This window comes from Pyrus communis, chromosome 10, assembly GCF_963583255.1.
Source record: "Pyrus communis chromosome 10, drPyrComm1.1, whole genome shotgun sequence".
In the NCBI taxonomy this organism is placed as follows: domain Eukaryota; kingdom Viridiplantae; phylum Streptophyta; class Magnoliopsida; order Rosales; family Rosaceae; genus Pyrus; species Pyrus communis.
Genome location: NC_084812.1, coordinates 25938127 through 25953001, shown reverse-complemented (window position 1 = coordinate 25953001; position 14875 = coordinate 25938127). Strand labels below are relative to the sequence as shown.

Below are 14875 nucleotides of genomic sequence, written 5' to 3'. Positions count from 1 at the left end.
GACTATAGACCCACACAATAGAGAAAGTGCCAAGAAATTGAGAATCGTCACAATTACTGATAAAGATGGCCTCCTCCTCCTCCTCAAAATGTAGCAAGTACGACGTGTTCTTGAGCTTCAGAGGCTAAACGCCCAAGGAATTGACGAACAACCTCTACTGCACATTGAAAGACCACAGATTCAACGTCTTTATCGACGAGAACGAATTGACCAGAGGCGAAATTATCACACAAGCACTGAAACAAGCAGTCAAAGACTCTAGGCTTGCTGCTGTCATCTTCTCAAGCGGGTATGCCGAGTCGAGATGGTGTCTTGATGAGCTGGTCGAGATCTTGGCCTGCAGAAGAATAATGGGGCAAATGGTTTTGCCAATTTTCTATGACATCGATCCTTCCGATGTCAGGCATCAGAGGGGTGCTTTTGAGGAAGCCTTCCGGGAACATCAAAAGCGCTTCCCTGAAATGGTGCAGACCTGGAAAGAAGCTCTTAATGAAGCTGCAGAGTTGGCCGGCGAGGATTTTCGTGCGACTGATGGGTGATTACTTACTTCCTTTTCCTTTTTAATTCCTTAATTATAAAATTCAATTGCCAACCTCTGTTTACAAAATGTCGATAAACTGTAAATTGATTTCAAGTAAAGGCTTATATTCTTTGATTTTATGCATTTAAATGCAAAGCTTAAAAACTCCGATATCAGAATACATCAATGCTTGATCTTACTACCAGTGTTCTCAGATCGAGCTAAATCACATCGATTAACGTAGTGCACCTGCGTCACTATATATTCAAATCTTTTCACTCCCAAAAAACAAAAAAAAAAAAAAAAAAAGAATTTGGTAATGATGTGTTGAGCTTTAGAATTTAGATAGGTTGAGGTTTTATCTCACCTATACCATTGTTGTGTAGTGTGACGAATGCATGATTAGGCTTTTGAAGATTAGGCCTTTGTCTCTCACACATTTTTCAATATTTTCAAATGACAAATAGTAGGACAAGGTAGGAATACAAGAATAGAACAATATCCGAAGGCATTTAGCAAACGAACATTTCATTTACATTCTCTAATTGAAAAAGTAACTGTTGATACAGAAGGCAATCTGATGATGCATGGTTTGATTCGTGACACTGGCAAAGGAAATTGTATGTGAAAAATCCCCAGACATCCTTGGAAAGCGTTGTAGATTGTGGGATCACGAAGATGTAAAACACGTATTGAGGACCAAAACTGTAAGTACATTCGCAATCAAATTGCATATTAAATGCATGTTCATAGTAAAGGAGAATTTATATGCATATCCCACATCTAAGAAATTGCATGCTCTGAATGTGTCAAGAGTACAACATACATTATACAATGCATTAATTAGGTATAGGTTCAATGAACAGAGAAATAAGGGTAGACGAGGGAAAGTGTAATAGAGAACAAAATTGTAATAGCCCTGTAAAACAAAACTGAAGTCTAAGCAAACTCTGGCTCACGGAACTAGTGGCTGCAGCAGTTGAAGTTGAAGCAAATAACCCTCGTCTTATTTTACCTTATTTTATTTTGAAACATGCAAGGGAAGAAGTTCAAGGACTTGCTTTAGATTTGTCAGAACGTCACAAGCCTAGCTTCAGTACAGAAGCATTTAGAGATATGCACGGATTGAGAATGTCTTTCTCATGCTCCTCCTTCTTTGCTTGCAAAAACCTGTGAGGAAAAGGAACATTGGGTGGAATGGGGTTAGAATTAATCAAATTTGAACCCAACGTACCTCTAGTGGCCGAATTGGATGCATTAGGGTCCCTAGGTAGTTGCGGCAAGGGTGTTTCTACCCTTGCCGTGGCCTTACTTGCCTCCTCCTCTCCCAATTGCAGCTTCCTCTCTTCATTAAGACCTGTTTTGGATGGGTTGGATGTAGTGCCAACTTCTTTTCCACTTCTCAAGGTGATTGCTTTGGCAGATTCGAACCCTCCCATTGGATTGACAATGGTTGAGCTCGGGAGCTTGCCTTGGTCTCGGAATTGCCCTACAAACTCCGCAATCTGCCCAATTTGCTTCTCTAAGTGGTCTACCCTTTTGTCTTGGTTTTGCATGGCTTTGTTTTGATTCTCTTGCCCCTGAGACAAATTGGTAAGTAACTTAAGAAGTGTATCATTGTCCAAAGACGTACCTTGATTGTTTTGGGCAGATTGGGTTTGGTTTGGATTAGAGCCGTATGGCTTGGTGTAGAACCCCATGGGTTGTTGCCTAAAGCCTCTTTGTTGTTATGGTTGTTGAGGCTCCCTCCACTTGAAGTTTGGATGGTCTCTCCAACCCGGATTGTATGTGTTGGAATATGGATCATTCCTTGGCTGATTTTGGCTTGAAAATCCAATGGCATTTGCACTCTCCCATCCCCCATTCTCAATCAATTGAGGGCACTTTTCCGAAGGGTGTCCTTGGATAAAACATACACCACATACAATTGGTCCTTGTATCTTCATTCCTTCGGCCATCTGAGACACAATAGAAGTAAGACTAGCTAATTGAGTTTGAATGTCGGATTGAGAACTTACCTCATGCACTTGTTGCCGTGAGGGGGTCCATTTGCCCAATTCCTTCGTATTGTTGTGCATTGAGAGCACGGTTTGCAATTAGGGTCTTGGCTGCCATGGGAGTTTTGTCCACCAACGCATCTCCCGCCGAAGCATCGAGCATTTGCCTTTCAATGGGAAGTAGGCCTTCATAGAAGTATTGAAGTAGAAGCTCCTCATTCATTTGATGTTGAGGACATGATGCAACAAGGGCTTTAAAATGCTCATAGTATGTCGGAAAATACTCCTCTTGACTTTGTTGGATTCCCCTAATTTTCTTCCTCAAGAGAATGACTCTTGAAGTAGGGAAGAACTTCTCAAGAAACGCCCTCCTCATGCTCTCCCAAGAAGTGACCGTTCCGGGTGCTAGTTCGTATAACCAATCTTTGGCCTTCTACAATAGTGAGAATGGAAAGGCCTTCATCTTCAAAATATTGCTATCGACATTAATTGGAGTCATACTTGAACACACCACCTCGAACTCTTTCAAATGCTTGTTGGGATCCTCCATGGACAATCCATGGAACTTTGGAATGTGATGCAACAAACTTGACTTCAATTCAAATTCATCGGTTTTATCTTGAACCGCCCTTGGGTATTGGATGCATAATGGTGCGGCATTGTCCATTCCCAAGGCGGAAAGCTTCTTGATTGTACGGTTGTCCGCTGCTATGGCTTGGACCTCTTCTTCCTCCCTTGTCGTGGGCTCCTCTTCCTCCTCAAAGTTAGAGGCCAAACTAGAACTTGATGGGTGAAGTTCTAGGCCTTCTTCTTTCTTCTCAAAGTGCGCTCAGAATCGTCGTCAAAATCCAAGATGTTTGCACGGATAGGTTGAGAACTATGAGTCATAAACTAGTACCTAAAAACAAGAGAAGAAACAAGGTCAGTAGCTAAAACAAGAAGATATGAAAAAGAAACAAAAAGAAACAACGGGGGATTAGCAACTTTGCTAATCCCCTGCAACGGCGCCAAAAATTTGATGTGATAAATAATAGCACTCAAATTAAACCCTCTTTTTGACAATTGTAGTATAGATATAAGTAGGGATCGTTCTAGGCCGGGGATTAGGAGGGATTGTTAATCTAAAGAAAACTGACTCAAAGATACAAAAATATGCTTAAAAACACTTAAACAAACTCAAAGACTCTTAACTAAACTTATATGACTCAAAACAAACTTAAAAGACTCAAAACAACTCAAAACAATCAAAAAGACTCAATTTGAACTCTAGGACTTAATTTGGACGAAAATAGAATTGGTTTTGACTCAAAAACACACTTTAGGATAGATTTAAAATAAGTAAGTAAAGGGGATTTGGTTTTGGACAAATTTAAGAGAAAAACAAGTAATTAAAAGACTTTAAAGAGATTTGGACGAATTTGGGAAAACCAATGGATAATTAGATAGCTAGGGAATACTTTTCCACACATGACATATTCAAACACAAATTGATTTCCAGTTGCTTTTCCGATAAACCATGAACCTCAACACCCCAGATTAACCGTGACATCACTAATTAACCCTCAGATTTTCCTTAAGTTATTGGGTTGGATGACATCATACGACAACCCAAAGCATTCTTCAAAAGTTCTCTACATGACATCATAATAGAGATACAATCAAAAATCATTACGTTCAATGAAAATCATAAGTATTGACAAAGCACTCGTAACTATGACATCATGATACTCATCCTAGGAATTTACTTAACATGATTGTGAAAACAACCTTAACTACTTGTGAATATAAGTTTGTGACGATTATGTGAAACTCCCTTATATTCTAGCACCAAATTCAAGCATGCAAATCAAGTAGGCCTCCCTAATCAACATACAAGAATAAGTTATCCATCAAACGGTTAAGTAAATTGCATTCACAATTTATGAAATCACAATTGGACTTAATCAATTCATATCATAAATATAATCATGGTTTCAAAGCCTCCCCTAGCTAAAACGAGTTTAGTCTCTCATGTTCACAACAAAACAAAGGAAAATTAAATTAAACATTGAAAACAAAAGATAGATTACACCTAAAAACGTTCCAACACTCCAACTTAAATGCACAAACGTCCAAAGCTTCTTCGTCTTCTTCTCTTCTTCCTTGGAAAGTTGCGGCACAAGAGGTCTAGGGTGATTTTGGATGAATTTCTGGGTTGTGAATGGATTTAGGTTGGTAGGGTAGTGCAGCAAAGGTTGGGGATGGTGTATGGATGTTTGGGTGAAGGTATGGAATTAGGAGAATGGTGGAAAGATGAGTTGAAGGCTGCGGCAAAGGGGTTTGTTTCTGTGAATGATGGCAGATTGTGTGTGAAAGTGATTAGGGTTGAATGAGGGGTGCGGCTTTGGTATTTATTTGAGAGAAAGAATCCTAAGGTTTATTAAATTGTTTAGGAAATGATTTAACCCCAAATCCATAAGGAAAAAGAGATATGAAATCAGAAATCCATGGGAAAATGAAGTAACTTGCGGCAGAAATTATATGAAAAGGAATGTGATTTAATGGCATGGATTTAGGCAAGGATTTGGGATAGAAAAGGCATGTGAGGTGTTGCTGAGATTGGGGTGAAAAGGAATGTGATTTTATGACATAGAATAGGAAACAAGGACCTCTCTTGCACTGCAAGGAAGGGAAAGTTAATGGGTTGCACGACAAGGAATGTTAAATTGCAAGGAAAGCTTGGTTTGTGTCCTAGAATGCATAGAAGTCTTCAATGTTGTTGAAACATGACGTCTTTAAGGATTAAGAAAGGTTAAACCAAAATAGGAAACCTTGGCTTAGCTTTCCTACTTCAAGTAGGAAACCTTCTTTGACTAGGAATCCTTTTGTGATTAGGAATCCTAACACCTTTAGGTGTTCAATTTTGTCCATTCCTTTTGCTCCAAAATGCTCCAAAATGCACATTTTTGCTTCTTTAGCCATATGAACCTAAAAACACATGAAAATAGCTTAAACTACTAAAATAACTATGAACTAACAACATAAATGTACGAAAACAAGCTAACTAAGTCACCTAAATATGCTCCTATCACCATCGTCGGCACACTTCCGGCCGGATAGTGGCTCTGATACCAAATTATCACATCCCAGACCCAGTCCGCAAAGTAAAATATTGTCCACTTTGGGGCACGCCTCCGCGGATATGTTCTTGGACTTCCAACCAAAACGCATCTTACTGAGGGAGGTGGGTATGTACATATAAGGCACATCACCTCCTCTTCCCCGGGCGATGTGGGATCTTACAATCCACCCCTTTAGGGGCCCGATGCCCTCATCGGCACACTTTCAGCTGAGGAGTGGCTCTGTTACCAAATTGTCACATCCCAGACCCAGTCCACAAAGTAAGATATTGTCCGCTTTGTGCCACGCCTTCACGGATTTGTTATTGGGCTTTCACCCAAAACACGTCTTACTACGGGAGGTAGGCATGTACATATAAGGCACATCACCTTCTCTCCCCCGCGGGCGATGTAGGATCTTACAATCCACCCCCTGAGGGGCCCGACACTCTCGTCGGCACATTTTCGGCCGAGGAGTGGCTCTGATACCAAATTGTCACATCCCAGACCCAGTCCGCAAAGTAGAATATTGTTCGCATTGGACCACGCCCTCACAGATTTGTTCTTGGGCTTCCACCTAAAACGCGTCTTACTAAGGAAGGTGGCCATGTACATATAAGGCATATCACCTCTTCTTCCCCGGGCGATGTGAGATCTTATAATCTACCCCCCTTAAAGGCCCGACGCCTTCGTCGGCACACTTTCGGCCTGGGAGTGGCTCTGATACCAATTTGACACGTCCCGATCCCAATGTCCCACAGACATCGGGATGGTCATGTGCTGGCCAACACCCAAAGGTGACGCAAGCCTTGTATTTATGCAAGTGCTAAGAACATGTGAAGCATGCACCTAAATTGTAGCAAAATAATAAAATGAGACATAAATAATATTCAACTGCCAACAATGAATTCGCAATAATGCATGACATGTTCAAGTGTACATCTAATTAGAATACAAGCGGAAGATGGAATTACAATGATGTCAAAGCAGAAGAGATAGCACGATGTCGCCAGTAGGGGAATGCCTCGTAGCTCAAATTGTAAGCCTTGTTCCTATGTCCTGAAAGGGGTGCAAAACAAATATGAGTGGACCAAGTTGATATATATATATAATAATGAAATAGTTATTAACATACTAACCCCCAAAGTTTTATGAAAACTAATAGCATAATAAGTGGTAGGTTTTCCGAAAACCCTAGCATGCCATAAAACATCTCATAAAACACATCTCGTAAAAAGTGTTCTAATTAGTGGTATTAGTGTCAGTTTCTCTGTTCTACACATAACAGTGCCCTACACATGTCTGCCCAAAGGTAATATAAGTATCTTCTTCCACATGCACATAATAGTGCCCTACACACGCCCGACCGAAGGCAATATAAGTAACATCACCCGTAGGTAGAACAGTGACCATTAAATATGCACAAAAACATTGAATACAATCTTTCTAAACATAGGTACATATATCTCAAAAACATCTTCATAGTATAAAGTCATTCATCATCTATACTATAAAGAAGTGTGTAAAAACATGTTTTAAATAGTATATCGTCATCCATCAAACACCCTACAAGAACATAGGTTTGATAGAAAATATGGTATTCCAAAATAAGCTCAGTATAGCATGATAATCAATTTCTCATAAAACTTAATCATTAAATCATGCTTTTCATGTATGCATTTCTACTATTAAAACATGTATTTTAGAAAGGATTTGTTCATTGTACTTCGCCGTCGAAGAGCCTCACAAACTAATGAAGAAGGATTTGCCATAATATATGCACCTAAGCACATAAAGTGTACAATTAATAAAACTCTATTCAAATGATTGAATTTGGAAAAAACAGATGTTGAAAACAGGTCCAGGACGTCGATATTAGCCTAGGAAAACAGGTCCTGGACGAAACCCGAAAAAGTCAAAGTTGATCGTTGACTGGTCAAAGTAAACAGTCAAAGTCAACGGTCCGGGTCGATCAAAGTTAACGGGTCTGGTCGGTCAAACCGGTTTGGAGCCAACTGGGTAGAGAGGAGGTCATATGCCTTATATGTACATGCCCACCTCCCTTAGTAAGACGCGTTTTGGGTGGAAGCCTAAGAACAAATCCGTGAAGGCGTGGCCCAAAGCGGACAATATCTTACTTTGTGGATTGGGTTCGGGATGTGACAATTGTGGTGAAGTACCAATGCACTCAGACGAATTGTCAGACAAATCAACAAGAAATTCAACAATAGATTCATCATTAGTAGAAATTAGACAAGGGATAACAGTTGTAGGAATATTAGGACAACTGTGTATACTTCTTAAAATTAAGAACCAAAACCCACATAAATAAGGCATGACTTCAAATGCTAGAAAAAAAATACTGAAATCATGAGCAATAAAGGAGATTTCTGATTCTTTTGGTTGAGAAATGGAAGTACCGATCCAGTCGGACGAATTATCAAACAAATCATCAAGAAATTCCTCGACAAATTCAACAATAGATTCAACACTTGTTATTCATCCAAGTGCATTGGTACTTCCCTTTCTCAAACAAAAGAATTAGAAATCTCCTTTACTGCTCATGATTTTAGTATTTTTTTTCTTTTAGTATTTGAAATCAGGCTCTTATTTATGTGGGTTTTGGTTCTTAATTTTAGGAACTATACGAAGTTGTCCTAATATTCTTGCTACTATTATCACTTGTCTAATTTCTGCTAATGTTGAATCTGTTGTTGAAACTTCTTGTTGATTTGTCTAACAATTCGTCCGAGTGCATTGGTACTTCATTTTTCAAACAAAAGAACCATAAATCCCCTTTACTGCTCATGATTTCAGTATTTTTTTTTCTAGTATTTGAAGTCAGACCCTTATTTATTTATTTATTTTTGGTTCTTTATTTTAGGAATTAATATAGTTCCTAAAATTAAGAACCAAAAAACAAAAAAAATAAAAAATAAGAGTCTGACTTCAAATACTAGAAAAAAAAAATTTGAAATCATAAAGGGAATTTATGATTCTTTTCTTTGAGAAAGGGAAGTACCAATGCATTCGAATGAATTGTAATTGTTAGAAAAATCATCAAGAAATTCAACCGATTTAGCATTAGCAGAAATTAGACCAGGGATAACATTAGCAGGAAGATCAGGATAACTCGATACAATTTCTAAAATAAAGAACAAAAAATAATAATAATAATGATAAGGGCTGACCTCATATATTAGAAAGAAAAAAAAACTACTGAAATCATGATTAGTAAAGGGGATTTATGATTCTTTTGTTTGAAAAAGAGAAGTAACAATGCACGAATTGTCAGACAAATCAACAAGAAATTCCTCGGCATATTCAACAACAGATTCAACATTAGCACAAATTAGACCAGGTATAACAATAACAGGAATATCAGGACAACTCTATATAGTTCCTAAAATTAAGAACCCAAACCCACATAAATAAGGGCCTGACTTCAAATACTAGAAAAAATAATTAAATCATGAGCAATAAAGGAGATTTCTGATTCTTTTGTTTGAGAAAGGGAAACACCAATGCACTTGGACGAATTGTCAAACAAATTATCAAGAAATTCCTCGGCAGATTCAACAACAGATTCAGCGCTAGCAGAAATTACACCAGGGATACCAGTAGCAGGAATATCTGGACAACTCCATATAGTTCCTAAAATTAAGAACCAAAAACCACATAAATAAGGGTCTGACTTCAAATACTAGAAAAACTACTGAAATCATGAGTAGTAAAGGGGATTTATGATTCTTTTGTTTGAGAAAGGTAAGGACGAATGCTCAGACAAATCAACAGGAAATTCATTGCCAGATTCAACGACAGATTCACCATTAGCAGAAATTATACCCGTGAGAACAGTAGCAGGAAGATCAAGAAAACGCTGTACAATTTCTAAAAATAATAACAAAGCCCGACAACAAATACAAGATTACCCACTGAAAAATTATGAGCAGTAAAGGCATTGACGAAATCAGAACATGAAACAACAACTGTTAGTGATCGGCCAATAAATTGAGGAAAGAACGAAAAGAATTGGTATATTTTTCTCTTGACTGTAAGAATTGCCAGAACCAAAAGAACTGGTATATTTTTCTTAAGGAAAAATTAAACAAAACAAAGAATATTGAACATGAAATTCTTCTGAACTGCAAATAATTCTATGCGGCGGTTTTTGTTGCAAGAGGAAATGGCTATGTACTCTGCCTCTGACTCCAACTGAACCCTATGGCTTTGTTTTACTCTGCCTCTGACTCCAACTGAACCCTATGACTTTGTTTTTTTTTAAGGAAAATTAATAAAATTAGTTTGAAAATTTTGAATTTTAATAATAAGGATAAAATAAATGGTATAGTGAATAGTACCATAATTGACTTTTTAGAGTAAAAATATGATTTTTCATTAAAGTGAATATTACCAAAAAATTTTCGTTAAAGTTTCCTTGTTTTTATAACCACAAGTTCAACTTTCAAACTTAACCTAAGCGTCGTAGTATCTTAACCATTGAAAATAAATAATCTAACGGCTGTGCGCGTTATTAGGCCTCGTTGAGGTGGAATTCGATGCATTTTTTATTTACTTATTCGCGTGAAACTCTTCTTTTAGTAATTTTACAGATAAATTATACCATTTTTATTTTATCTCTCGTGAAGGGAAATGGATAGCTTGTCGGTTTGGAAACTCTCGAGAAAAAAAATGGATTTAGCATTCAAATAAAAATTACACTAAATTTACATTAAAATAAAAATTACAGCAAAAGGAATTTCCTAGAGTCTAGAGAGAGACTTTTGGGAAATTACACCAAATTTAGCTTTTCTTTTTATTTTAATTTAAAGTCAACTGCACTCTGTTCCTCTTAAACAAATTGATAAACACGATGAGTAAACGAATTAAACTAATCTAATGGCTCTGCGTGTGTGGTAGAAATATTTCGGACAATTTCTTATACTATCCATTAACACAACTACAAAATGGCATGAAAATAACAGGATTTGAATATATTGTTGTGCGTGGTACATAAGTATGAATTTTTAAAACTCTACAAACTCTCATGAAAAGTATTGATATTTTGATTTTGTATATCCTTGAACATTTGATATTTTGTAGTAATATACTAATGTTTTTCCACTAAGCTCTTATTTTGGAGTATGTAATGTTTGAACAGTGAAATCCGAAGATAGAATTTCACATGATATGTGTTACATTGCATGTTTCAAACCAAATTACTAATGGAGTCGACTAAAAAACAATAATTTTGTACATTTTGTTGTTTAACAAAAATATTAATCAACGAACATTTAATTTTGGATCAAATCTAAACTTACTAAAAATTCACAGAAGAAGTCTCAATATTTGGAGAAAATGTGTAAAAGAAATGCAAAGGAGGAAAAAGAAAGAAATTACGTTGGCCCAAAAGTGAGAAATCCATAGCAAACCAGAAGTGGAATGACACTCTGAAAAAAAAAAAAGGGTAAAGTATAAAAAATTACATCAACTATTAATGTCACGACACTTTCATACCTTATATTTTAAAATATACAATGTCATACCTCATCTTACGAATTTGTGCCAATGTCAGACCTCCGTCAGTTTTTCTATTAATTTCTCTGTTAAATGCTGACGTGGCCGACACGTGTCCCACTCACTAATACAACTGGATTAAAAAATAATTAAATATTCAAAAATTAAAAAAAATATATATTAAATCTCTCTCTCTCCTCTCTCCCACCCTTTCTTGCCTCTCTCTCTTCTCTGCATCCTAGAAGACCCAAAACCCCTTCCTACCCGACCCCCCCGGGACCCCTTCCCACCCGTCCTCCACCACCCCTTTCTCTCCCCTCTCTCTCTCGCCTCTCCCTCTCCTCTTATTTACCAGAAAAATTAACAGAAAAAATGACGGAGATCTGACATTGGCATAAATTCGTAAGATGAGGTATGATATTGTCAATTTTAAAAGATAAAATATGAAAATATCGTGACACTAACAATTGAGGTAATTTTTTATACTTTACTAAAAAAAAAATAGTGTAATACTGCCAGCGACCTGCCAACAAAAAGCCTTGCAACAACGATGATTCTTCTTCCGCAATCCTTCTCCGTAAACCAATTTTTTTTTTAAAAAGTATTTTTAACAAAAAAAAAAAACTATCGGTATTGTTTATTTTAACATAAAAAATTATATTTTTATACTAAAAAGTATTTATTTTAGAAAGTTTTAACGAAAGGTTATTTTAACGAAAAACCATATTTTTACATTAAAAAGTCAAACTTGATATTATTTATTTTTCCCTTTATTTTGTTCTTATTGTTAAAACTCAACTTTTTCAAACTATTTTCATAAGTTTCCATTTTATTTTACCTTTTATTTTATCCAAACAGTTAAAACTCAATTTTCAATTGGTTTCATTAGTTTCTGCCGTTGATTACCCACTCTATCATCCGAAACCGTGTCGAGTTTCAAAACCCAGCTGCTAATATTTGATTGCCGTTTTTCTTGTACCGATCGTGGCTGTCTCAGCAAAAAGCAGAAGCAGTTGCGGCGTTGATCCGCCGTCTGGACTTCAACCGGTCGTCGGCTTCGGTTCAAGAAGCTGCAGCTCAAGCTGTTATCGAAAGATTCCTTCCCACCATATCAACAGTTTCGACTTGAAGATTGTCTCCCAAGTACTATTCTTTTTCCTTTTTTCGCTCAAAATTCTCGCATTTGGATTCTGGGTTTGATTTTTTGTGTTGCTTTATTACTGCTTTTCGTGGGAAGCGCTTCTGCTCATAAAAGCGCTTTTGTTAACATGTACAAAATTTTATTGGAAATACAAGTGCTTCGTGGAAAAGCACTGGAAGTTCTTTATGAAGTTGCACATAACGCCTGCTTCTCCGGAAAGTGCTTCTACTACCAGAAGCGCCTTTAAGTTTTTCCGGTTAACGTAGTTAGAAACACTTTTGGTTAGCACTTCAATTGGGCAGGAAAAGAAAAATAGGAAGTAGGGTCCAACATAATCTCAGAGGAACAGATGTGGATCAATGTATGCATTATTCCGTTTATGAGATGCATATCACTATATGGTTGTATGATATGTTTGCTTGTTGAGAAAAGATAGGAAAATATGAAACTTTAAGATAAATCATTCATGATCGAAGTGACAGATACGTGATTAGCTACAAAAATTCTTCGTTTTTGTTTGGCATTCCCTGTAATTATCTCTTACTTTAGTCAAACATTAATTTCACTGTAATTCATCATGCTAACTGTTTCAAATTCAATATTAGGATGCTTGTGGTGGACACAGTTGCTTTGTGCTAAACAATTGCAACCTGTCAAGCCGACATGATCCTGAGATACAGTATGTTGATCTATGTCTTGCCAAGTTACTTTTTTCTTCTATTGCCGTTTTGAAACTAAATTTTCAGAACATTCACCTACAATATCCCTTGTTTGTTCAAACTTTCCATTACAGATACTAACTTCTATTGCCGTTTCGAAACTAAATTTTCAGAACATTCACCTACAATATCCCTTGTTTGTTCAAACTTTCCATTACAGATACTAAGCCTATTATCTGCCAATCATAATCTTAAAAAGTTCTGGCATATATTTATGTGCTCGCATGTAAAGTTTCAGCCTATAAAATATAAATAAAGCCTTCGGTTTTGTTGCAGAACTTGTAGGAACAGAACTTTTGATCTTAGAACATTTTAACATTCTAAATCATAGCTATTTGACAACAGGGAAAGATTGACTCCCAACATTGTGCAAATTTGTTAAGTATTGATTCAGAATTGCTTGAAATTTGATTGGGACTTTGTGCTTTAAGTAGCTTAAATAAATTTTCTTCAAGAGTTTAGTCCCATTGAAGAAGATGTGATATATCAAAACCAGTTACTAATGGGATTAACGTTTTGTGACTAGATGTTTTCATTTTCTATTGGCACCTTAGCTGTCATATTCTCAATTGCTTGCTTCGGCAATATGAATATATTGTTTATCTGACAAGTATACAAGGATAAATTTACCCGAAGAGCTTGATAGCTTAAAACTCAATGACTAAGAAATTAAGGAGGAACCATTTGCAATTGTAATTTTATGATTATCGCAGTCCTGTTTCAGGATTAAAGGCACCACAGCAGTTGCAATTGCATGTGGCCTCCACTGGTATTTGAAGTACTGGTGCAGTGGTCATGTTTCCTTGAAGGGTACAGATTCAACAACCAGTCCCGCGGAACTATTATCAAAATGTTGTTACATCCAGCTGTAAGTATTGAATCTTTGTCTCTGCTTTCACTTCGATCAGGTTGTGTACACATTGTTGTACTTTATCTCATTAAGTGTAGAAAAGGCAGCTGAGTGCACGGTTCTGCTAATGTGGATTTTAGGAGGGTAAGACGTTCGCAACTGTACCCATGTTAGGTGGGTTTTAAGACTCAAGCTCAATGAGTTGACAGTAGAATCAAAAGAGAAATAAGAGGATGAACATTAAATTAAGAATGAAGAAAGTACACATAATTTGCAATTAAAAAAAAAGGTGTAATGTAATACTTTTAACTTTAGTTGCTGTGTTTATCGTGGCAATGGAAAGTTAATAATGTATGGGATCATATGACATATTTTTGCAGATTCATTTGTGGTGGGATTGGGAGAGATGGCAGAAAGAAATAGATTGGATGGCTCTTCAGGGGACTAACCTGCCTTTAGCATTCGCAGGGCAAGAATCAATTTGGAACAAACTTTTCATGGTAAGTTATAATTCCTCTAACATATATGAAGATATTCATCAAATTCTAGGCTTCTACATTATATGTCTTGCATACATTGCCTTTTTTAACACATAATTTGTATGCCTTGCTTATAGGAGTTTCTTAATTAGCACATGGCTGCCATGCATGAAAAAGGAGAAATTAAAACCTTGAATGTTCAACACTAGAGACATATAAACTCTATTTTCTGTACTCACGATGTTTACATATCACACATAGATTACAATTTTACAACGGAAGTACAGATTGATTTGAACCTGTGCTGGTGATAGGAGCAGTTTTTTTATTTGGCTTATTGTAGTTTGTACGAGATGGGGGACATGTATTTTACTGCTGGAAACTATTTTTGTAACTCTTCAATTAGTAAAGTCTTAGTGTGTCCAAAATGGACAGGTGACCCTCGGATTTTCTGAGCAAATATAATTTGGATTGATCCAGATTCAACAACTTGGATTAGAAGCCCAAATAAATCTCAAAAGGGTGAATGGGTCTTGGATGTTGTTCTGGAGAAA

General features: G+C 36.7%; 1 protein-coding gene across 1 annotated transcript; it reads left to right on the top strand.

The window, feature by feature from the left end:
* The first annotated feature begins 65 nt into the window (after positions 1-65).
* Positions 66-539, top strand: LOC137748090 (toll/interleukin-1 receptor-like protein). Its single transcript, XM_068488181.1, has 2 exons — positions 66-97; positions 179-539. Exons 1-2 carry the CDS (start codon positions 66-68, stop codon positions 537-539), a joined length of 393 nt encoding a protein of 130 aa, XP_068344282.1.
* Positions 540-14875: the final 14336 nt, after the last annotated feature.